The following is a 23,462-nucleotide window of genomic DNA, read 5'->3' as shown; positions in this document are numbered from 1 at the left end:
TGTTTGTTCTTTCTCTAAGGCCATGCCCAGTGATGCAAGGTTCCAATCTATCTTTAAATTTGCAACTACAACTCAACTGAATTATGGAATCAGTTTGCCTAACCAGTTCACTCACTCTACTTGGCAACTGTAACAAGCCATTTTCCATTAGTATATCCTGATCACACCATGCTAGCGTAAGATGTGTCTACAGATGTGACTAAGCAATGATGCTGAGGCTTCTCTAGCCTTATCGTTCCACCAGACAATGCAATGATACAGAAGCTTTCTTAATGTCCTCATGATTTTCAGCCCGTAGTTTTAGTCCTAAATATCTCAACATACCAGGGAGTTAATCTTCCCAAAGCAGTGGCCATGCTCTTTCCTCTAGAATACTATTAACTATTAGAACACTGATCTAAATATTTACTTAAATTGTTAATGGTTTTTATTAATTAAAATAGGCTTATTTGTTCCAGACTTTTTACCTGCCTTCTTAAAAATACATATATCTACATATTCTATCTTCACAATGTCTTTTAGTAGAAGACAAAGGGAAGGATACAGGCAAAGTGAGGCATCTATGTAAATAATTCTGTGTTATGAACCACTTAATAATTTGAGGTGTATCTCACAGAGTTTTGAAAAGTTTGGGTCAGTAATTTTTTTCATGCAGTTCTTACCATATCAAGGTGTTTTAAACACAATGATGATATATTACAACATCCCTTTACTGGAAGATGATTGTCAGCAGTGTATCCTTTAAAAAGAAGTAATGCTACCCAAGAGTATAAAGTGAGTTGGTGGTAAGGGGAGAGGGGGAAGGCACAAAAGCACTGACTCAAACTCTGCTGACTTATATACTGAACCAATTTAAAAAAAATAATAAAATAAATACATCTATTGATTTTCTAAATTTCAGGAGAATAAATGCAATGATTTTGAAAAATAACCAAAAGTCTTCATACACTCAAACAGCAGGACATTTGTTTGATACATTTTGTTTTCCAATTAATTTTTTTGACTCATTTGAGTAATTTACTTAGTCACTGACTGTGCTTTTTATAGCACTTTTAATCAACTGGCTTAATCTTTATTATTTTAATCTCTTAATCTACGCAGAGATAAAATCTCAAGGTGACTATTTCAAATGACCACTACATGAACTGATACCACTGTGGAAGATGTAGAATTCACGTGACCTGTTCTCATGGGTCCTACCAGACAGCTAGACATTACTGAGATATTTCAAAGTCAAAAGGAAAAATGCTTCCCCATACCTCTCTTTTATTTGCATGTGCTTACAAAACTGCCTGCAGCACGCGCTTTGTGACCTGCCTATGTACAATGTTAATGGCTCTTCATAGTACACAGAAGCAATAAGGAGTGAACACCACCACTGAGGAGACTTTTCCTTCAGATGATGGTAGAGGTCTGCACAGCTGAAGGCTTTTGGTATGAACTGTACTATCACCACTTCAAACAACTTTTTAAAAACACCTTCTGCTTTTACAAACAGGTACAACGGTCCTTACGCACAAATGCTGTGTAAGTCATGCCTTTGTTATGGATTTGCTGTTGCACTAATGCACACAACGGAAAGAACTCTAGTGAGCAAGTGTAGGCATGAAGGGAAAGCCAGAAATGGCATGACAGAAGCTGGAGACATGTTGCCATTTATGACACGTGTTCACTGCGGAGTTTGACCCGATGTAAAGGACTTCCCATGTTCCTCTGACACTGAGGTGACATGATGGATCCAACTTACAGATTGAGAATTTTCAAATGTTCATCCTTTATTTACCAATCAGCAATTTTAAGTAATAGGTCAGATTAGTTAGTTGCACAGAAAAAGAATAAAATTATTCTAAATACTATGGGTACTAGAAGTTCTAAGTGTAAGTTTAAAATATATGTATTTTCTTTTTTGAAAATGGTTAACAATACTAACGTCCCAGCCCTTGAGGTCAGGTACTGCAGTGAAACAAGCAGCCAAATTGGGAAGGAGAGAAGTCTACCCACACTGACTTTACCAGCCCGCCTCAAAAGATGAAGGGTTTTATTCCACCCACTGGAGTCTTGTCAGATAAACAAACCACCCAAATACTGCAAACATCGAGAAGGTGGTTTTTTCCCCCCTCGCCTCCAGAAGTGCTTCTAGCACTTTGCCTCTTTGCTCTTTCCTTGTGGCTTTGACGCCTAAGCGAGAGCAGTCCTGACCAGGATACAGGATCTAACAGGCCAGGAATGTTGATTGACAAGTCTCTAAGTGGACTAGAGGAGCCAGGAAAGCTGGTCTGCTGTCAGTTTTTCCTAAACATACTTAACTCCAGCAGAGGAATATTCCAACAGACTGAGCACAAAAACAGACAAAGAATTTACAGCTATGGGTCTCAGGGGAAAAAAAAATAAAAAAGAAAAAAAAGGAAAAATATAGCCTCTAAGACAGCTTTGATGGACCATTCAACCAGCACTTGAGGCCACTGAAGGTCTTTTTATGGAAAGGAAAGGTCGTTTTCACCATTAGCCTGACTGCTATATGTTATTTCATATTTAGCAGCTAGAAAAACCTGTAACGCTTATATGAGCTACAATCAAAAAACCATGTATTCTAAATAAATGCACCCTTCATAAGAATACTTCTCATTTTCAAAGTTCTTCAAAGAATGAAATTTTCATGAAGCTTTATTAAAACTTTTTCAGCAGTAATTTCATACCAGTCCATATTAACCAGTCCTAAATATATTAAAGATGACCTGCTTAGGGCTGCTGAGCATTTACATGAGTCTGCAACAGTAACACTGAAGAGCTGAAGAATTAGTTCAGATATTTGAGAGCTTAAATACTAACAGTTATGTAAATACACAAAGAATTGTTTTTCTCTGAATTGCAAGCAACCAAAAACCCAGTTGCTGAATGATGAAAGAAATGGGCCTGCTTGTTTCCTATTTGAGCAGGAAAATATCAACAAACCCACAGAGCAATTACAACTTTTAGCATCTCTCTCTGAATAGCTGTGTAGGCATTATAAAGCATCGCAACTGCAGCAATTCTGCAAGCTTTCTTGAAGGGAAGAGGGAAGAAATGCTAATCTGTTTCTATAAATCAGCTACATGATGTGTGCTGCCAATTAAGTGGATTCCCTGAGCAAGTCAGCATCATTTGACGACGTTGCTCAGTGTTGTCCTGATGTACCACGACACAAGCAGCAGAAACAACCTTCTCTGTTCCCACCACAACCAAATACTTCTGACAACAAAGAGCCTTTCCATACTTCCCTTCAACCTGCTTCTAAAATTTCAGCACAGCTTTAGGATATACCCTGACAATCCTCCCCAGCGTGGCAGGAAGGCACCCACGCACCTATTCTGAAAGGGGCAGCTTCCCTGGAACTTAAATATAGAAAGATTTTCTCCATCTTTCTCCTTTCAAGAATTTCAGAAGAGATGTATAGAAATCTTACAAACAAACAGCAGAGACAACAGATGGTAAAGGTCCCTAGATTTAAAATGGCTTTAAGTGGACCTGTCAAGGGTGAGAGCCAGAGAGATGTCATGCAACCTACTGATTTCGCCTGGTATTTGCACCTATCACATAAGGAAAACGTTTGATTAAAGCCATACCTCTGGTCTATTATGAAGAATGGTTTAAGAAAACTAGTTAATTCTCTGTCAGGACTTCCTATGTGGTGGGAGCCAAGCTGGCTCCTTCAGAAGTCTGTGCCTGGGCCACAGGACCGGGGAGGCCCTCGAACTCAGCTCTGTGCTAGCCCCAGCCCGCTCCTGCTGCCCTGGAGCTCCACGGTGGATGGTGCATCAGAGCCACCTGAGCCATGAGTACTCGGCAGGTAAACAGATTATTACTGCAGCCTTGAACAAGGCAGTTCTCAGGGGCTATCAGACCTTCACTGCGCACAAAATCATTTTGTGTTTCTATTTGTATGGACAAAGAAATAAAGAAAAAAGAGGCTGCACCCTGAAGATCCAGCCTCCTTCAACGTACCCTGAAGAGTCTTCTGTGTCATGACAAACTAATTGCATGTGTTAAGGGAAGCCTGTTACTTTGGCTTTTTCCACTGTACATCAAAAAAACCTATGTTTGATTTTAAAGCACATACACTTACAAATACTGAGGGAATCAGCTACAAAGAGACCACACAAGCTGTTCCAGCCTTCCACTGAAGTCTGGGGTTTTTTTAAGGATAAATACACAGCCACCTCTTCAGTTTGCCCTTTCATCTATTCTGAAACACTTCTTCACACACACACTTCATTTCCTAACTAGCTGATCATATACAAGTTTTGGGTTTGTAGCTTTAAAGCGCTAAAAAAGATGAAGGTAAAACATAACCTTGATCCTGGAACAGAAGTCAGCAAGGATATCGTGGGTGTCTCACAAGTCACAGAGCTGGGAAGAAAGAAGCCTGTCCTGACCCTGTGTTGAAACCTGATCTAGTTAAAGAGGCACATGGATTACCATTTATAGCATTTCTCAGGGGCTGTGGTGAGAGGCAAAGCTCTCGTCCGGCTGCATGAGCCACTAGCGGCCAGCAAGGCTATAAAACATACAAGATGCTGGGCGCCAAGGAAGGATGGTTTTCCTCCCCCTGTTGCAGCGTACCTTCCCCACGCCACTGCTGTGTTAACCACCCCAGAAGCACACAACTCTTCAGGAGAACAGCAGTGCTTACTGTTCACAGGCTCGGAAGAAAGCACAGAACACTAGAGAATGGGGAAGAAACGGCAGGCAGATTTTCACCAGATCCTGCAGATAATCTCCAGAACTGGTGAAGATACATTGGTATGGCCATGCAAGATAATCCTGTGCTCCCAAAACCAACACACGCGTAACGGTGTGCGGTCCAGTTCTCTATGGGTGAACTGTAAATTACTCTGCACACCACATTAATTTTGCCAGACAACGGCCTGTCCCAAAGAACAAGGTAAATGTCTCCAAAGAGGAAATTTATGACCCTGTGGCAGAGAGGTGAGTCTACTCCAAAAAGCTAGTCAGAGTCGGTTTCTGTCTCCTTCTCCACTACAGCAAAGGTAACTCCCCAAGATTTTGGAACTACGAAAAAGCAAAGAGCAGTCTCTACGCTAAGTTCTTCAACAACAACAAAACAAGCCAAACAAAAAGTCAGCCGTTCCTCTCCAACAAAACTACAAGTATGGCCACTTCCACAAAAAGCTTTCTGCTATGTATTTTTGGTGTTCAGTCACTGTCTTGGTTAACTACACTTCTTCATGAGTTGAAAACAAAAGCATGCCTATTCTCTTATTTGGGCACCATGAATTCACAAGCATACCCGAGCAGGATGCCTCCTCATCAGGTACCTTTTGCTGTCTGACAGAACAAAGCAGCTATACAAGAAAGCCTGTGCCCACCAGAAAACCCCGAGCTTTCTTCTAGACAAGATAAAACAAAACTGAGAACTGCCCACAAATGCTGGGAAGTCTGACCTTCCTCCCTTCCCCTAGGCCTTCACTGCTGAAGAAATATCCTAGCTGCATATGTAAACCAGCATTATGTATAAACGAAGTCAGTGGTTTAACTGACAGAGCACCCATTACGTAGACAAAAATCTATCTTTAATACTGTAAGAAGTGTAATTTGATATTCTTTTATCTGATTAAAATAATATAGATTTTCTATGTACACAAACTGACAGCTCTAGAAAAAGTAACGGAGCAGCAGCCTCCCATTTGTCTCCACTTGATCTAAAGGTCTGTTCTTACAGCTGGAAGGTTAAACTGTTCTGCAAGTCACTTCATTCTTCATCCTGTGGGCTAGGATGGCCAAAAAGGATACCAATTTGTGCCAGTCAAGGGCATGTTTTTTTCTGAACCAGATAGTTGTTCACAAGAAACTGGGATGAAATCCCCAAATTCCTACTTCCCTCAGGCCTCTAAAAGGCCATGAGATGCATTAACTTTCACCACAGAGCAATGAATGAGAGAGTGAGCCACCACAGACTGAGGGTGGATTATGACCAGCAATTCTGCAGGGACAGATTCCTATTTCTGCTCCTTGACCTACGAACTAGCTTGCTTTGATTTATTCTGAAATCCTCCCTGGCAAATGGAGAGGAAAATCAGCTGGTTTAGGTATAAACTCTTTTTTTATATCCCCCAAAGCATCTGCATGGCCAGTCTTGCAAATGAACACACATTTTCTGCTCTTTGCATTACAACACATTCTAGAATATAGAACTTCTAGTAATGAAGCAAACATGACAAAACATAATGATGGTGACTGCTGAAACTAAGATAATGGAAACAGATAATCATAGGATTGTAGAATATCTCAGGTTGGAAGGGACCCATAAAGAGCATCAAGTCCAACTCCCTGCTCCTCACAGAACTATCTAAAACTAAATCATATGACTAAAAGCATCATCCAGATGCTCCTTGAACTCTGACAGGCTTGGTGCTGTGACCACTTCCCTGGGAACCCTGTTCTGGTGACCAACCACCTTCTTCTCAGTGAAGTATCTGTTCCTAAGGTTCAATCAATTCACTGGTCACCAGAGAGAGGAGATCAGCACCGTCCCCTCCACTGCCTGCCTCGAGGAAGTTATAAATAAAACAAAGTAAAATAAGTTTAAAGCCATAGAAAAATCCAGTACCACCCCCATGGTTACTTTTTTTTTATCAGTTCCTTTGATTCAGGGTGTTTGTGTATACAACACAAAGAAATCTACAACCAGAGAAATGCTGCACTCCCTCAAGGAGCAATATGCACATGTCCCACAGCAAAAGGTAGATTTTTAACTTAGTTGATACAAACACAAAATTGAAACAGCAGGAGTCTGGCCTCTAAACATGCTGTGGCCTGAACTGACAGAGAAAACCACTGAGACAACAAGAAAAGTGATTTGGGAACATTATTTCATGCAATAATGTCTTTCTGGTTTTCCAGCGTAATTCAGAAAATTTCAACCAGTTCTGAAGAGATGAACTTAACTCATCTCATGGATCCAGCTGGGATAACCAACCTTCAAAATACCCACGTGCAGCTCGCACTTGTGCACCTGTTTGCTGCATGCATGCATTGGTTTAGAGATAAAAACAGGAAACCAACATGAGAAACCGTTCTCTCACTCACCTCCTGTACACAAAGGACCACTGCTATGCATTTTCTGTAAGGATTCTTGCATGCAGAGAAGAACGTATGTGAGGGCAGGATACATGTTGCCTGCAACGCCAGAGAGCGAAGCTCACTGAGAAGGGCAACGCAGGGAAAGATGGCATCTGCTCACTCCATCCTTGCCTCTGTTGTTTCACTTGGTTATAAAAGCACTTGCAAGCACTGTTAGAGTGGGGAAATCTGTAAATGAGACTTAGATCCCACTGCCTTTCAGGGAATTTAAGGGCCCTTCGTCTTCACAAACAGATGCTTCTAAAAATTTTACCTTGCAAACACAAGTTGTTACTTCCCTGCGCAAACTGATTAACCCGAGCGCTTGGAGGTATGTCAACTGTCCAAATTTGAGTCTCCAGACAGTGCAAGTCTCTGGTCAGATACCAGATTACAATCAAAACTGGCCCATCAAAATTTTGGATTACTGCGCTCAGGGCACAAGTACAGCTGCCCACTGTGACACCCTCAGGGCAGAGCTGGCAGGACTAGCACCGCTCTGCTGAGACAGATTTGCTGACTCTCCAGGCTGCAGATTTCTTAGAAAGGTGAAAGGGAACGTTTGGCTTTTGAGGTTTATACATTAGCTTTTGCAGCAGATAGTCTCCTCTTCAATGAGATTACAAAGTCTCATTCCTACCATTCTCCTCCCCTCCAAAAGGCAACGATATTAATTAAGTACAGGCAACATGACACACAATACGCCCTGCCACAACACACAATGCTCAGCTAGCAGCAATGATCTCCACCTTCAGCTTACCTGTTTTATGCACTGCAGCCGGTCATTGGTCTGCTGTATGTGCCTGTCCATAGAATTCATTTTGATTGTCTCCACTTTCTTCTACCTGAAAGCCATTAAAATTCCTCGATCTGCAAGAAAAAAGGACAGTAAAGATCACTGAGCACAGCCCAGGAACTTCTACCACCTAAACAACCAAGCAGAGCCACTTGCAAGAAATCCCTGAGCACACTGTGAGATAAAATAATAACAATCTCAGTAACAATGACGGTCTGGCTTTTGCAAGGACAAGGGCATGGGGATTCTTCCATCAAGAGAAAATACCTCCCATAAATATTAAATGAATCAGATATGGCTGAATATTACATGGCCAAAAATAACACCAAATGTCTGTTATGAAGACTCTGGATTTCTGTATTGAAAGTAAAAGCAACAGGTGTACTTTGGACTCTCCTCCAACTAGCGGATCTATTTGACCAGCCCTTGAAACGGCTGAGATGATGGTGAATGAAGAAGCGGGATTCACAACTTAACCAAAATTTTCAGAATAACTAACAATTCCAGAGACACAACTTAGCATATAGGTAAGAGGCCTGACGTTCAGACCAAAGGACTGAGCAGTTCCTGCTGTCTAGAATAATTAGGCTCTTTAAGGTATCCATAGCTGGACTTGTTAGTCCTGGAAAAACACGTCCTGTGCTCTTTAGGCCCATCTCTAACAAACTGTGTAACTTAAAGCAAATTAAAACTTTCCCGTGCATTTATAAAACTCTAGAAAATGGAAATGAAGGCTCAGAGCGGTATTAGGAGTTTTAATTCAGGTGTATAAAATCACCACATGAAAACTGGCAACAAGTTAGGATGATCTAAAGAGCAAACCCGCCGTCCCCTAAGCCCACCACTGACGTTTGTCATGCTGAGTTATGTTTGTGGATATGGCTTCGAACACGCTGGTGCCATCAAGATGAGCCCTGTTCCCCATATTTGCCAACTCTTTCAGAGCCATGCTTTACATCATGCTCCACGATCACATGTAAGTGGCTCTTTGTCAAGAAGATGGCATGTGTCTGGAATCACGAACACCACCTGCAAGAGGGGGGAACGGTAGGTGCTAAATCAGCACGTGCACATCACGCTGAATTCACCATTTACCTCTCTCTTATCCCTGTGTTCAGCTTGGGGTAAGGGGTTAGCCACAGCACAAGCAGCTCTGCTGAGCTGAAAGGCAGGAACGGCCAAAATGCCACTCAAATGTGGACCAAGAACAAGGCACTAACAGCAATAGTAAGCGTAAGTAAGCCTCCTGGCGTGGGCATGGTTTGCACGTCACTGGGCCCCTTCCACCCATTGCCCCTCTCTGGCCTCGCCTTACAGTCTTCCCACAGTGGCAGAACAGCAAACCACAATGACAGAAGCCAACAGCTAATCAACCGTTTCAGTCCACAGTTCATGTTACCAAATGGTTTGCACCATGACTTCTGCTTTATGTTTTAAATAGAACTGCATGAGCCTCCAGCCTGTACTTAATGAGCTGAGTAGTTTTAAGCGCTTTTTTCCAGAATTTGCTTCTCAGGGGAACAGAGAAGTTTCACATACACATAGGTACACTCTGCTGTTTCAGTCACTTTCATGGCATCTAAACCAGAAATGAAACCATAGATACTGTGCACTGGAACATGAAAACAGTCTTTGCCTGTAAATTCCCATATCCTTTTACTGTGACAGAGAAGTACAGTCAAAGAAGTCGTATCCTCACAGTGACAAAACAGGGAGCGGACACAGATTCAAAAATATACCCAAACGCTGTATTTATGTAAAACTTTATACTAGCACAAGGAAGGCCCTGGACTCACACAGAAACCTCTCCTTCAGGAACCTCTTTGGTGACACTGAGCAGTTTGTTATTCAGAGAGTTGTCCATGACAAAAATCTTTCCCCCTTCCTACATACACATAAAAGACAGGAAAATTTTCAGGTAATTGTTCAGTTAGAGAAGTTGGCCGCTCACCCCACCTACTACACATGGCTCAGCATCTCTTCGGTTATAGCACTGGCTATATATTCTACAGGTCCAGCACTGGCTATTAAACCCCCAGCAGGAGAAGAGTGTTCCCCGTAGTAGGAGCACTGACGGCATGGCTGTCATGGTGAGACAGACTCCAGACCACAGCATCCGCGTGCGTCCCACACACACAAGCCGTCTGAGATTTCTGTACCTAGCTGATAATGTTCTTCCATGGCTCCTGCTGGATTAGACTCCGGGAAAGAAATCTTTTCTGCTAGACAGCTAAATGAGGTCTTATAACAGCAGCTCAAGCTGCTCATCTCCACCCTCTAGACACAAGAGGGTTCACTAAAGCACTCCTGTCGATAAATTATAATACTTAGGAAATGGAAAAGCCAGTTTCACATGCAAGTATTATTGTTTGACTAGGCTACTGCCACCTTCTCAACAGCAAATGCCATCCAAAGGTCCTTTAGCAAATGTAAATTGATGTATTTTTTTAAAAGTGAGTAACACAGCCTCATCTGCCTGTAAGACCCCCAAACAGACCTCAGTGGTCATGAAGTTTAATCTCTCAGTGGACAGCAGAGGTATTTATCAAGAGATAAGCTAGCCCAGACATGACACCACTTCAGCAGTGATCCATCTTACAAGCTGGGACACATTATCTGCATTTTAATTGAACATCAGGACAGATGGAGAAAAGCATGCTGAAAAGAAATACAAACATATATGCACACAGATTTTTGTTGAAAATTTTGGAAAAATGCAAAAATGCAAACTGATTTTTTTTTTTCATTATTTTAAAAGAAGTCAGGACATTTTTGCTTAATGAACCAGTAAGTAAAATATACTGTATTTCTGGTTGACTTTTAAACACAATTTTTATCTGTTTTGGCATTATCTATCTAACCTCCTCAGTGATGTACAGCCAGAGAGAAACTGGGAGCAGAGCTGAAAAAGAGTATCTACCCCAAGCGAAAGACACATAGACATACTGTATACTGCCAGAAAACTATTCTCGAGTAAAGCCAGATATACCAGCACTCAGGCTCATGGCATCAGGAGCTGCCTCTGGCATTACTGGCAATATACTTAAGGGCTGGGAGACTGCAGAGACATTTTACGGAGACAAAGACTTGCATTCATGTACTGTTACTTGTGCCGACAAACTATGCTGCATGTTAATTTAAGAACTGTACACATAATTCCACCCGAATTCTTTGCCTTCCAGTTAATCATAAACAAAATCTAAGGTTGCTATCAGCTACCTGAACCACAGCTTACTATTATACTTGTCCAAATTGTTATTTCCCCCACATGGCATAACTTCTCAAAGCCTGTTTGGAAAAGCAGAGGGCAGAATGCGCAGAGCTAACTTGCACAGCTGAGCAGAAGCCTGACGGGGCTCATGGAGACAGGGCTGGGTACACAGTCCCTTGCTCTGGTACACAGACATGCCATACAATTTCTGTCATAAACTGATCAAATTCAGTCTCAAAAGTAGTTGTGCTTTTAACACCCAATGGCTCCCACTGAAAAGTACCCTCTGACTCTCACCCTTCCCCGAGCAGCCAGAAGTATTTTCACTTCCATCCTCAACTCCACTTGTTCTCACATCACTGCTGCTCTCTGGCTAGAACAGTCTTTGCCCTGGCAGCCTCCCTCCACCTCTCCCCCCTCACTGCACGGACAGGCACCCAACAGCCCTTTACTGCTGCCGGTTTGCTACTTCCACCAGCCCAAGCTCATTTATTCTTTTCCGGTCAAGAGAAGCCCCTCAGTCCACTAACTCCCCCAGCAGTAAACATTTCTTGCAAGAATCAAACAGCCAAAATTGTACATATGAAGCCTCACTGCACACAACGCTTCGTAATTGAAATATCCTGCCTCACGCCTCCAAGACTCATTTTAAACTTCCGTTCATACACACCATAAGAGCATCAAGTAGAATACTTTTTTTCAGTAAGCATACTGCCTCTAAGTCAATTCTGCTATAAAAAATGTGCAGCTCATTAGTGGGAAACCATTATTATCTGGAAATTATTCTTTCATAGGCCTCAGCAAGAATTAAAAGATTAAACGTGGAAACTGAAAATTATCGTATGGATCTGAAGTTTTACCAAGGCAGAATAAGCGTTCTGACACCAGACTGTTTTGCCTGGAAAAAATACCAGCAGAATTAAGTTTCCAGTAACTATATGTACTACACAGGTACTGCTGTACACTGGTCTGGTTCCCCACGTGCACATCCAAATCCTGAAATTAAAATTTAAAAAACACCCTTTCTGTCCATCTCACACTGTTTTAAAAGTAGCAGCGAGATCACCTTAGTCAAACATAATGGTGCTTAAGATACAGAAAGGCCAGCAGGCCAAGTAAGAGTAGACTTCTATTCGGTTAAGTGCTGAGCGCTTATCTGGTCACAAGCGAAAATGACTTTGCAGGGTCTCTCGCCAGCCTCTGGTGTACCTGCATTGGAAACCACACTAAGATTCAGGCACTTTGAGCAGCTCAAAAGACAGCAGGGATGTTGCTGCTCAAGATTAAGGATACTGGCAGAGTGGGATAGAGAAGGGAATTTTACCCAGTGCTTCATAACAAACCCCCTCTGTTTGGTACACAAGCATTAGCTAGAAAGGTCATACGCTAGTGCTTTATATGCTAACTCCATCCAAAAGGATAAACAGAAACAAAAAAAAACCCACCAAAAAAAGAAAAGTAAAGAAGAAGTGTTCCCAGCACCTTCCGGTAAGTCAGCAATAAAAAGCCCCATTCTTCTGCTGTCTCTTCGGAGGTAAAGACCCAATGTCTCTCTTTCTCTCTCTCTCTCAAAAAAAAATTTACGTGAATTATTCTTTGCCTTCCTTCTTTCCTCCCCTCTAGCATTGCGAGTTTATAGCCCTAGGCAGTAATTAAAGAGCCCTCATTTACATATTTATGATGTCTCAAAAATGGAGAATGTGTTTTTAAAGGAACAGATGCATCGACCTGTTAAGACTTTTTTTAACTCTAAATGTACTGAATCTTTTTTCTTAAACCATTGCTACAAAACCCTCTTAAATACTGAAAAAGGAATGAAATTATGTACATGCCGTAAGAGAGAGAATTTCACAAGCTTCTGCTATACTCTGTGTTGGTTGAAAGCTCAAGTGAGGAGTTTGCAATTACTGTATCAGAAACTGGACTTCCAGTAACACATTTATGAAGAGCAATTTAGTAAAACGTGGTCCCTATCAGTTCCTGAGGCAACCTAAACAGCATCTTAAAGAATTTTTAAAAAAAATATCAAACATTTCAGTACGGCTTCAAAACACTGACATATCTACAAACACGCAGCAGCGTGAAAGCAAGAGTGGTTTTGGTTCTGCTCTGGGACGGGCTCTCGCCACAGCCAGGGCTGGTGGCCGCAGCAGGAGCCCTGCCAAGCCAGGACCAACCGATACGGAAACCTGCCGGCCGCCGGCCAGGGGAGACCCGAGTCACCAGCTGAAACAGGCCCGACCTTCTCCGCAGGTTGAGAGATGCTCGACGTGGCACTTGCTGCTCTGCCTCCCCCTCGCACGCCTTCCTCCCTCGCTGCGGGCAGAAGCAGGAGCGAGCGGCAGTCCCTGGGAAGGCCTCGCCTGCCACCCGGCCCTACAGCCCACCAGGCCAAAGCACCGCCACCCGCCCCTCCCCGCAGCAAAAGACTGCCATCTCTTGAAAAATCAAGTTTTTAGAGAGCAATCTTTCTGCCAGCAAGCCAGCACACCAGCTGGTTCATACCGTTTCACAGATCATGAGTTACTACTGTCTGTGCCATCGGCTAAAACTAATAATGTCCTGCATGTCTCCGGCACGCGGAGGGCCATATGCGAGGGCAGGCAGCTTGTACCTAAGGAGTGACTTTGACCACGCAATAGGCCAAGCCAGAGCGCGGGCAGGAGAGGCCTGCGCTGACTAACGGCCCCGGCAGAGCGCGGGGCGGCGCCGAGGCGGCGGGGGGGGCGCCGAGCCGCCGCAGCCGGGCGGGAGCACCCAGCGGGGCCGCGGGCCGGGGCCGGGAGCTGCGGGCCGGTGCCGGGCGGGGAAACGGGGCCGCGTCGCCCGCTCTGCGCCGCGCCGGCAGAGGGCGCCGCAGGGCCGCGCCACCGCCCACCGCCCTGAGGGAGCGCGGGCCGCCGTGCCCCGGGGCGCTGCCCGCCGCCGGGCCCTCGCCTGCCGCTGGCGCACGGGTCCCCGAGGGGACGGGTCAGGAACGGCCCCGCAGCGCCCGGGCCCCTGCCGCCTCCCGGGGCAAACGCCAGGCACACCAGCTCCCTCAGCGCCCGGCCCTGGCAGAGAATGTGGGCAGTCCAGGGACACAACCCACCCAACTCCACTTGGTGTTTTCCTTAACATCTGACATCTGTCAAAAAGTTGCTTCTTGAACTATCAGAACATGCCTCCGTCCGTAGACGCCGATTAGTACTATCGCACCCACCGCATTAATTCTCTGTTGCGAGCGGGGCCGGTGCCCTCCTGCCGCGGAGCCAGGGCCCGCCGGCCGCACTCCGGGCGCCCAGGCAGGCGGCGGCAACAGCTCGGCACCTAGGCCTGCACGCAGGCCCCTGCCCTCACACGGGGTGCACGGTCCGTAAGCCTGCTTCGCAGTATGAGAGTTTTCCAAGACGCTCTTAAAAGATTATTTTCTAGGAAATGTTGAATATCTATCCATGACAACTGTTTTATTTCCCCTGCTAGATACAGTACTGAAAGCATAAAATGTCAGGTGAAAGGCCGTTTTAATCATTAAACACTTGAAAAAGGAAGTTGTTTTAATAAAGCTTTATTTACCACGAGCTGCTAAATACCTACTGCTGTTGGCTCTGAGCTATTAAAAAGGGCCAGATGTGAGACAAAGCAGCGTTTGTTATGCTGGGTGAGGAAGAATAGATATTTGTGCTGTGCTGCTTTCCATTGTTGCTCTACAAATGTGCAGTAATCCCCAGAAGACTTTCTATCATCTCTGACTGCGAGAGGGGGAAAGCGAGCGTGCGTGTGTGCGTGCGCTGCCAGCAGGCACAGCTTCAGCGAGGTGGGAGCGGGATCTAGTAATTTATAGTGGCTTGAGCTGCAAGGGCTGGCAGTTTTGTCGGGTTTAAGGAAGCTGTTTCCGCAGCCATGTGCTTGGGAACATTTTTATATACGGAGCCTATTATATGCAGGCACGAACAGCCAGCCGGATACACACAAAAGCAAACCCACACATGCTTTTGAAAAAAAGACAGCATGACAGCTTGCATAAGCAAGCCTGCTGGACTCCTCTGGGAGAAGGAGCGGCAGTGCGCAGAAGTTGTTCAATCATGAAGCACATCTGCAGCCTGATTACAAAAGCCAAGGTGGTAGGGCTAGCTGGAACCACACACAGGACTGGGATATGACCCATGCTTAACGTAGACACATAAAAATATAAAAATGAACCCACTGTATAAGAGCGGTATCACAGGAATGTAAAAACATCACATCTCTAGCTAAGGAGAGCGCTCCTTCGAGCCTGGACAAGCTGGTCACCGGCCAGCACTAACTATAAAACACGTGAACTGCCTCCTGCACTGGCAGCCCTCACCTCCAGCCCGCTGGCTGAAATGACTGGTTTCCTCACACCGAGAGCAGCATCTGCAGATCCCGGTTTCTAGTAATTGCCCTGCTGCATGCTTATATTATGAGGTTGGTTTCCCTGCATCCCACCCAGCTCCTAGTGTTGTCAGCTCTGTCAGCTTGTTATCTTTAGGGGCAGCAAGGAGGGAAAAGGACACTGCAGTTTAAAACAGCAAGAGGTAATAACACAAAATGAAAGGCAAAAGCGTGTAGAAGCATGCTACAGGGGAGCCATGGCTGACAGACCTGCTGTAGTGCTCTCAGAGGCTTTGCACACTCCAGTATAGACAGATCTGCTAGAACAAACATTGACAGTTCCACAGCAGAATCCACTGATCCAGTGGTTTATTAAATGTACTGTAGCTTGCAGGTAAGAAATGTTAATCCTCATCGGGATGGCTACAAGCAAATGAGCCATCCCTAAAAGCTTGCAGGGTTGCACTCAGATCATTTCATAACCAGTGTCCCTGATCACTCATACAACAATGCTGTAAAAAAACCCAACACACACCACCTCCCTGATAAATTGCCAATTCCTAAACCGAGACAGAATCTATCATCTCTTCCCACCTTTCGGGCTCAGTGGGAGGACTGCAGAGGAAATCAGGTGAACGTAAGAACTGGAAAGGATTTGCATTCTGGCATGTGATGCTCACTTATCTACCTCATGACAGCTCGTTTCTTTCAGACGTTCTGTGGTAAGATGTATAGTATTAGTTGAAAATTCTCTGTGTTTGCCTACCGGATACTGCAATAACACATGAAGTGTTGCTAACATCGTTTGGTTTACATGCATTCTGGGGGCTGAGCCTACAGAGTTGCTACAAAGGATGTGCACGAACTGTAAACTTTTCCTGCTCTTGCTAGACTTATCAACTACCAAACCAAGCCAGCTGGTTTGGACATACTGATACAAGTTATTTGCTTAAAACCTGAAAGACGAGCTACGGAAGACAACCTAATAGAAGCACTTTCTAAAGGTCTAGAGGAGAGAGTAACAACCCAATCCATCTGTACAAAGATGGTCTTAGAAACAGGAGAAAAGAAAGATAGAGGGGAGATGGCACTAGCAGCAAGTGTTTTTAACAATTTAACAATAGCCTATCAAAAAGTGAAAATGCTATTCTGTATTTGCTGTGCTCTGATAACATCTCTCTTGAACCAGACAGCCTGCCATACAACAAACAGAGGTCAAAGCCTCTTGGGCCAGCTCAAAGAAACGCTCCTAGCAAGAAACGTCTCAAACCCACTGTGAATTAGAAATAAGAAAGATTTGCATTCTGACACTGAATGTCCTCTTACTTATCTGATGAAACTAGGCATCTTTTGAACTTTTTGAACTGTAGCATTTGAAGGAAATTGTCTGCTGATTTCTTCTTGCGATTTTCATCACAACTTACATTCCTTATTACTGGGTGGCAACAGAAAGAACGAAACAATCCCTCATCCCCAGACTATGCTGCACCCAATAAAGGAATAAGCATAGATTTAGACTCTTTGTTTTCATTAAGTTTAGCATTGTGAAGAAGGCATATAGTCAAAGTAGACAGTAATTTCACTTCGTGGTCTATAAACGCAAGATTTATTCACCTTTTCCTTATTCCTATGAGAACTAAGAAACTGCTGCCAAGACCAGTGATTTCTGGTAAGCCACCAGGGAATGCATCACTCCTCTGGAGAAAATCACTCAGGGACAGGGAAGAAGAGGAGGAAGAAAAGCAGCATTACCTCAGTCAACAAAGTCTCCAGGGAACAGCGCAACTGTATAGCTGCTTTGGGACACAAGCTCCAATAACTTTTGATATCTGCCATTATCCTGGTCTGTTCTGAGGAAATTTAAGTAAAGATTTACCCAGCTTCCCAGAATGGAAGCAAGATAAATTCCAATAGGACCAGCAAAACCTGTAAAGGCTAAATATAGCTGAAGAATTAAGGTAGAAATTATATGGCTGTGAATTTTTGTAGCCACAGAAACAGGAAAGTCATTGGTAGCCAAATTATATTTTCTGCACTGCTTTCAGTGGCTACTCAAACATGTCTTCTCTCAAAGTCTCCACTTTGAATTATGAGAATTTAGTGCTGGGGTGGCCATTCCTTTAAAATAATTTAAACTGAAGATATTGCACATCTAGACACAACAGAACTACAACTTTGGTGAGCTCTATAGTCTATTTTATCATCTTCATTTAAAGCAGCTGATTGGAGATCCAGCCATATAATCCTTCTAGACCTGTGGAGCACACATTAGAAAACAAGGTATTTGGTTTTACTGAATTTTCCTGCAGTCAAAGGTCCAATATTTCAAGTCACCACCAAATCCTAAATTATAAAAACCCTTGCTGACAGTCTGGGTAAAATGATTCAGGAGTGGACAAGCAAAACAAATGACTGTGTATCCCTCAAGGAAAACTTCTTTGTACATACACAGTGAAGCACTGTGTGAACACAATCTACATGGAGACTTGAAATGTACCTGCTATTTATGTTAGTCTCAACAGCTAATATTCAAGCACCTGAAGTAACAGATCCATTGCTACCGAAACTTTATGAAGAAGCCCAGATATATTTTTGACATCCTATAGTTGTTTTTGAAAACAATGTAATTTAAAAACTAGTTCCAACTGCAGCACCTTCATTCCAACAAAGCAGAGCTGCACACATCCCTGCTGTTTGACTATCCATAATGTAGTCATTGCTTTTCCTGTTTTCTGAGTGCCCATAACTCGAGTGAGGTGGAAATCCTTCTAGACACCTGGATCACAAAACACTGCAGGAGCCTTACACATCAAAGTCTGCTGCCTTCAAGAAAGATTTTAACTCAAACACCTGTGATCATCTGCACTGCCACATTCTGTTTTCTCACTATCTTATCACTTGAGAGGACCTTCATATCTAGAAACTGGTCTTTGAGGATTGCCAGTGTCCCAGACCTACTTTACAGGCAAATAAAGAGAATTTTAAACTTACCATGAAATGTTTCATTTTACCAAGAATCTAAACAGACATTTCAGTTTTCAAAGGTTTGATGAATTCCACGGTTAAAGATCTGTCACTTGCTCAGTTTACAAACCTCTTGGGATCATGTCCTGGTTTCAGCCGGGATAGAGTTAATTTTCTTTCTCAGTAGCTGGTACAATGCTGTGTTTTGGATTTAGCATGAGAACAATGTTGATAACACACCGATGTTTTTAGTTGTTGCTAAGTTATGTTCATACTAAGTCAAGGACTTAGTCTCAGTTTCTCAGGCCCTGCCACTGAGAAGGCTGGAGTGGCGCAAGAAACTGGGAGGGGACACAGCCAGGACAGCTGACCCAAACTAGCTAAAGGGATATTCCACACCACAGAACATCAAGCTCAGTATATAAACTGGGAGGGAGTTGGCCAGGGGCTGCCGATTGCTGCTGGGGGCCTGGCTGGGCATCGGTCAAGCAGGTGCTAAGTGACTGTATTGTGCATCACTTGTTTTGGGTTTTTTTTCCTTTCGGATTTTATTCTTTTCTCCTTCTCTCTCCTTTGCATTATAATTGTTGTTGTTATTATTGTTAAAATATTTTATGTCAATTATCAATTTGTTCTTATCTCAACCCACAAGTTTTACCTTTTTCCTGATTCTCCATCCCTTCCACTGGGGAGGGTGGTGGCAGTGAGCGAGCGGCTCTGTGGTACTTAGTTGCCAGCTGGGGTTAATCCACGACAGATAATCGGGAACAGATTTCAGCAGCGTTTCCTCTGAGCGCCCAGATCTCTCTTAGCTGTACCTCCACTAGGTCTCTCACCCTCGGGTGATAGCACGAGCAAAGCTGAAATGGCATTTGGCAGACAACACAGACACCAGGCAGGTGTTTTAAAATCCTCTCAAGTATTCAAAAGCAGCAACTAAACAAATGCTAAACGGAGCCTGAACAAATGGAAAGACTAGCAATGGAAAAGACTAGAAATCAATGTGGTAGCCCCTGTTAAGAGGAGGAGGGCTCCCATCATCACCACTGCTGTTTCAACTGGAACGGGCCAGGAGCAAGCCTGACAACTTATGAGTGACATCAGTCTCACAAACTGGAGCAGGCAGACTTCCCATTTGTATTACAGACGATGTAAAGAGAAAAACTATTGCTAATGAATTATTTAAGTGCAGTCCATAAATTAAGACACCTAGACTGTCTTATGTTTTTCATACCACCGTCATTATTACAAAGTATCTGCCCAGAAGCTTTTTCCCATAACTGCAGGGCAAAGTCAGCCCTGTGAACAGAGACCTGAGCTCTTCTCCTGACTAACCACCACCAAACACTTCACTTCCTCGGCTCCTTTGGCTTTCCAATTACCTAGGGAGCTCCTCAGGGTAGATGCTATCTCCACCAAATACACATAAAGTGCCAAACACAAATCACAATTCAGACTGGGGCTACCACATGCTAGTTTAATATAAACAATGAAAAGTGATATAATAAAATCTTTAATGTACGTACTACTATAAGTTACAGATGAAACATCTAATATTACCCTTCCTGCAATTTCAAGACAGAATTTCCAACATTCAGCCAGGCTTCCAAATACAGAATTAAATTAACCTGATAAACCTACACCGTACATCCAGATGACATCTGGATAAAAGCAGTTTAACTCCAGATGGCATTTTCTTTTCTTCTACTCATATCCTTCCTGTCTTATTTTTTGTTTAAATGGCGACTACGACACAGTGTAACAGACCTCAGAAAGCTACACACTTTCCTTCTTTGTTCTCAATGGCGACACTACAGACTCCAGAGGTCAGCTTTATAGCCTTCAAGTTTTTATGAAGCCCTGCCTGATTAGATGTACTCCAGAGCAACTTTCGTTCTGATCAAACGTGACGTGCTGGTGGCACGCTTACAAAGCTGGCAGAGCAGCCGAGCAGCAAAGCCTTCAGCAGGCAGGAGTAGGTGTAAAGTCTTACTTGAAACAATGCACAGCTCCCCCGAAAAGGAAACAAGAATCCCCTTTGAAAAGGTTCTGATGAACTCAAGGAGAGACCTATCGTTGTGACAATGTCAAACCTTGCGGAGAACAAAACTGCTTCTATCCAACTCCTCATCCTTTGCTCTTGATCTTTGTCATCCTTGAGAGGCTGCATTTTGGCACCCTTTTGCTCCTAGAGTAACTGGGGTTCATTAAATCTGAAATTTGGAGGGATATCTTTTGAAAGACGGTTCATTTTTTAAACAGCCTAGCTGCCCACTATGCCACATTACAGGATTAAAAGGGTTCCTGCTATTGCATGGCTGATCCAAGCAGGGATACAAAAAGAGAGGGCAGGCTGGCACTGGACAGGTGATGCTGCGGGAGCAGCCCCTTTGCTCCTGTCCCACCTGGGACAAGGGAACCAATTCAGACAGTTAGTATCAGATGCGAGGGTTGCTATTTTTCTCTGATTTTGTTTCTCTTGACATAAATGAAGCCACGAAGAAGGAGCTATGTAGTAAGCAACAGTTCTTCCTTCTCAACCAAAAAACCATCTCACTAACTCGCAGTACTTCAAATTAAGGACTTCGTTGAGACATCCTTTCCTACTTTTTCCATAGGCCAAAAACTGAACCTGGCTCCACTGTCCTTTGTAACACATTCAGACACTCAGCAGTCCGGCATAAGGAATTTTCTACTCTCTTACCTTTCTATGCTGTCTGTCTACCAGCTGGTTAAGAGATAGGCGTTGTAGTTCTTCCTCCTAAGGTGATACTGGTATCCAAAAAGCCAGACAGTAAACCTCTAAATAATGCAGTGCTCTATCTTCTATCTCTACACTTCTCAGCTTATAATTTTACCTTTCCAACAGTAAAGCATGTGAAGCAGGCAAACACCTACGTAAATGTCTTCTACCAACAGATAACTTCTCGGCTATTGCGAAACACCAAAGCAGCAACAATTAAACCGGCCCATAAGTTAGCTGCAGGCAAAGAAGAATGATTTTAGAAGAAAAGTCTAAGACAACAAGACTCACCAAACCTTTTTACAGGTTGGCACAAATAGTGGAGATGTACAGGCAAATGGGGTATCTATAAAACAAGACATAACAAAACATAATCCCCTCCTACTTCTATAGAATACCATAGGAGGATGCAAGACTTTTCAGTTCTTTTCAACTGCTACTTCTCTTCTTTAGAGGAATGAGAATTATTTGACAGCCTTCTCTTTTTCTTACCAGTGCAAATACAGAGGTGTTACTGTAATGCTAGGTATTATGATTATCTGTATGGCAGGACAAAATCAGGGCATGAACCTTTTCTTGACTCCAGAAGGTTTTGTTCAGAAACGAAGCTGTATGTGCAAGCAAGGAGTAAGCTACATTATGTGTAGGCAGAACCCTTACCTGAAGAACTGGGGACCTGGGCCTGTCCAGAAAGGCACAGAAAGATGTGGACTGAAAATCATTTGTATCAGCAAGCAACGGGGAAAATAAAAAAATAAAATAATAATAAAAAAAAGACCCTGCCACAAAGTTTGCAGAGTGTAAGTTAAGCAAAATCAATCACTTTGCAGTCATTAAAGCATTATAAAGATCTTTGTAAGATTTTTAGAAAAAGATCAGTGTTCATTAATCACCTACCCTAATTCAATCTTAAGCTCATTAACAGTAAACAAAGAAACAAATAAATGGAAACCCTAAAGAGCCAGTTCTGTAACCATAAAAAATACTACGCATTAGCTCCTCGCAAGATTGATTCAGTCCCTGAAAATATCCCATGCTGCTATAGATAACAGTCAAAAGCCTGGGGATCCTGGCTCCACAGAATGATAACCTGCTACCCCCTGCAAGTGTCGTAAATCCGTTGAACAACCTGACTATTTTCAACCTTCTTCCCATTTTGCTTTCCAGGAGAAAGGAGCCTGTTTGCACGTAAATTTCTTTTTTACTGCCTTCAATAACCCTGAAAAAATTTAAGGGGATGCATATGACATCACAGAGCAATGTCGTGACTTATTTTCACTGCTGAGCAACAAAATTAAATACTCCTCAAAAATGGAAGTGGGAAGGTGTTTCACTCAAAGGTTGACTTCAGTCTAGGGAGCCAAACTCTTTACCACACTTTTGATGGCCCGGCCTATTCTACAGTGGAGATAAACTGCAGGAGCCCAGTGGCACGTTTTCTAGGTGACAACACAGGCAATTTTGAACCCTTGACCTAAGCACCAGACAGGGTCCTGACACCCAAAACTGTCCTTCCTCATCTATTGTAAGACAAAGAACATGTTAAAAAATCCTGTAGGTTGTCCTATTCTATTTCTAGCTGATGTCAGGAATAGAGATTCGTTTTCCAAAATGGTTTAAAGCCAGTTTAGATAGCAGTTTCCTAGGATCACTCATTAATTTTCAAGTCAAAGTACTGCTCAGGACATAAGTCAGTCTACTGCTGCCACCCATTCAGACTCAGTATATCAATTATCATCTTTGCTCTCCCCCTTGTTTAGAGACTTCAAAACTCTTGAAAGGATTGGTTTACATTACCTACAACTCAAGTTTCTTTAAACCTCAGTACCATAATGCAAGTGCTTTGAATACCATCACACCTCTTTCAGAGTTGAGAATTACTAACAGACTTCATAGCAACTGCAATGCTATTATACAGCTATGGGGAGACAACCCCTGATGGGTCTAAGAAGCAAAGTTCCCAAGAACTTTCTGCCTGGCCTGTGAAAAACAATTCACCAGCATAACTTTTTTTTTAGTGAGCTTCTTTCCTTGTGAAAGCCAACTGAGCTGCTATTTATAAGGCTTTGATTAAACCAACATGCAAACACATACATTTGCGCATGTGTGCTTATGTAACAGGATGAAATGCTAGGGAAGAAAACAATGTATATATACAAACATATGCAAACACTTTCTTGCAAGACTGAACAACAAATCCTAAGCATCACGGAACACAGGAGAAAAGTTTGCACAAGTGATATTAAGCAGATCTGTTCCAGAAACAGGGATTCTATTCTGCAATTTAATTCATC

The 23,462-nt window shown here is 43.2% G+C and overlaps 1 protein-coding gene across 7 annotated transcripts in view; it reads right to left on the bottom strand.

The window, feature by feature from the left end:
* The window catches only part of ZMIZ1 (zinc finger MIZ-type containing 1), a 307,342-nt gene that overhangs the window by 152,173 nt on the left and 131,707 nt on the right, over positions 1-23,462 (bottom strand). For all 7 annotated transcript variants that reach the window (XM_055798721.1, XM_055798767.1, XM_055798747.1 and 4 more), the window contains one exon: positions 7,880-7,989. In XM_055798721.1, coding sequence (XP_055654696.1) covers positions 7,880-7,939 — 60 coding nt within the window. In that variant the 5' untranslated portion in view covers positions 7,940-7,989. The remainder of the gene's footprint in view (positions 1-7,879; positions 7,990-23,462) is intronic.

Source organism: Falco peregrinus, chromosome 1 (genome assembly GCF_023634155.1).
Source record: "Falco peregrinus isolate bFalPer1 chromosome 1, bFalPer1.pri, whole genome shotgun sequence".
NCBI classification, from domain to species: domain Eukaryota; kingdom Metazoa; phylum Chordata; class Aves; order Falconiformes; family Falconidae; genus Falco; species Falco peregrinus.
This window is presented reverse-complemented; position numbering and strand designations above follow the sequence as displayed.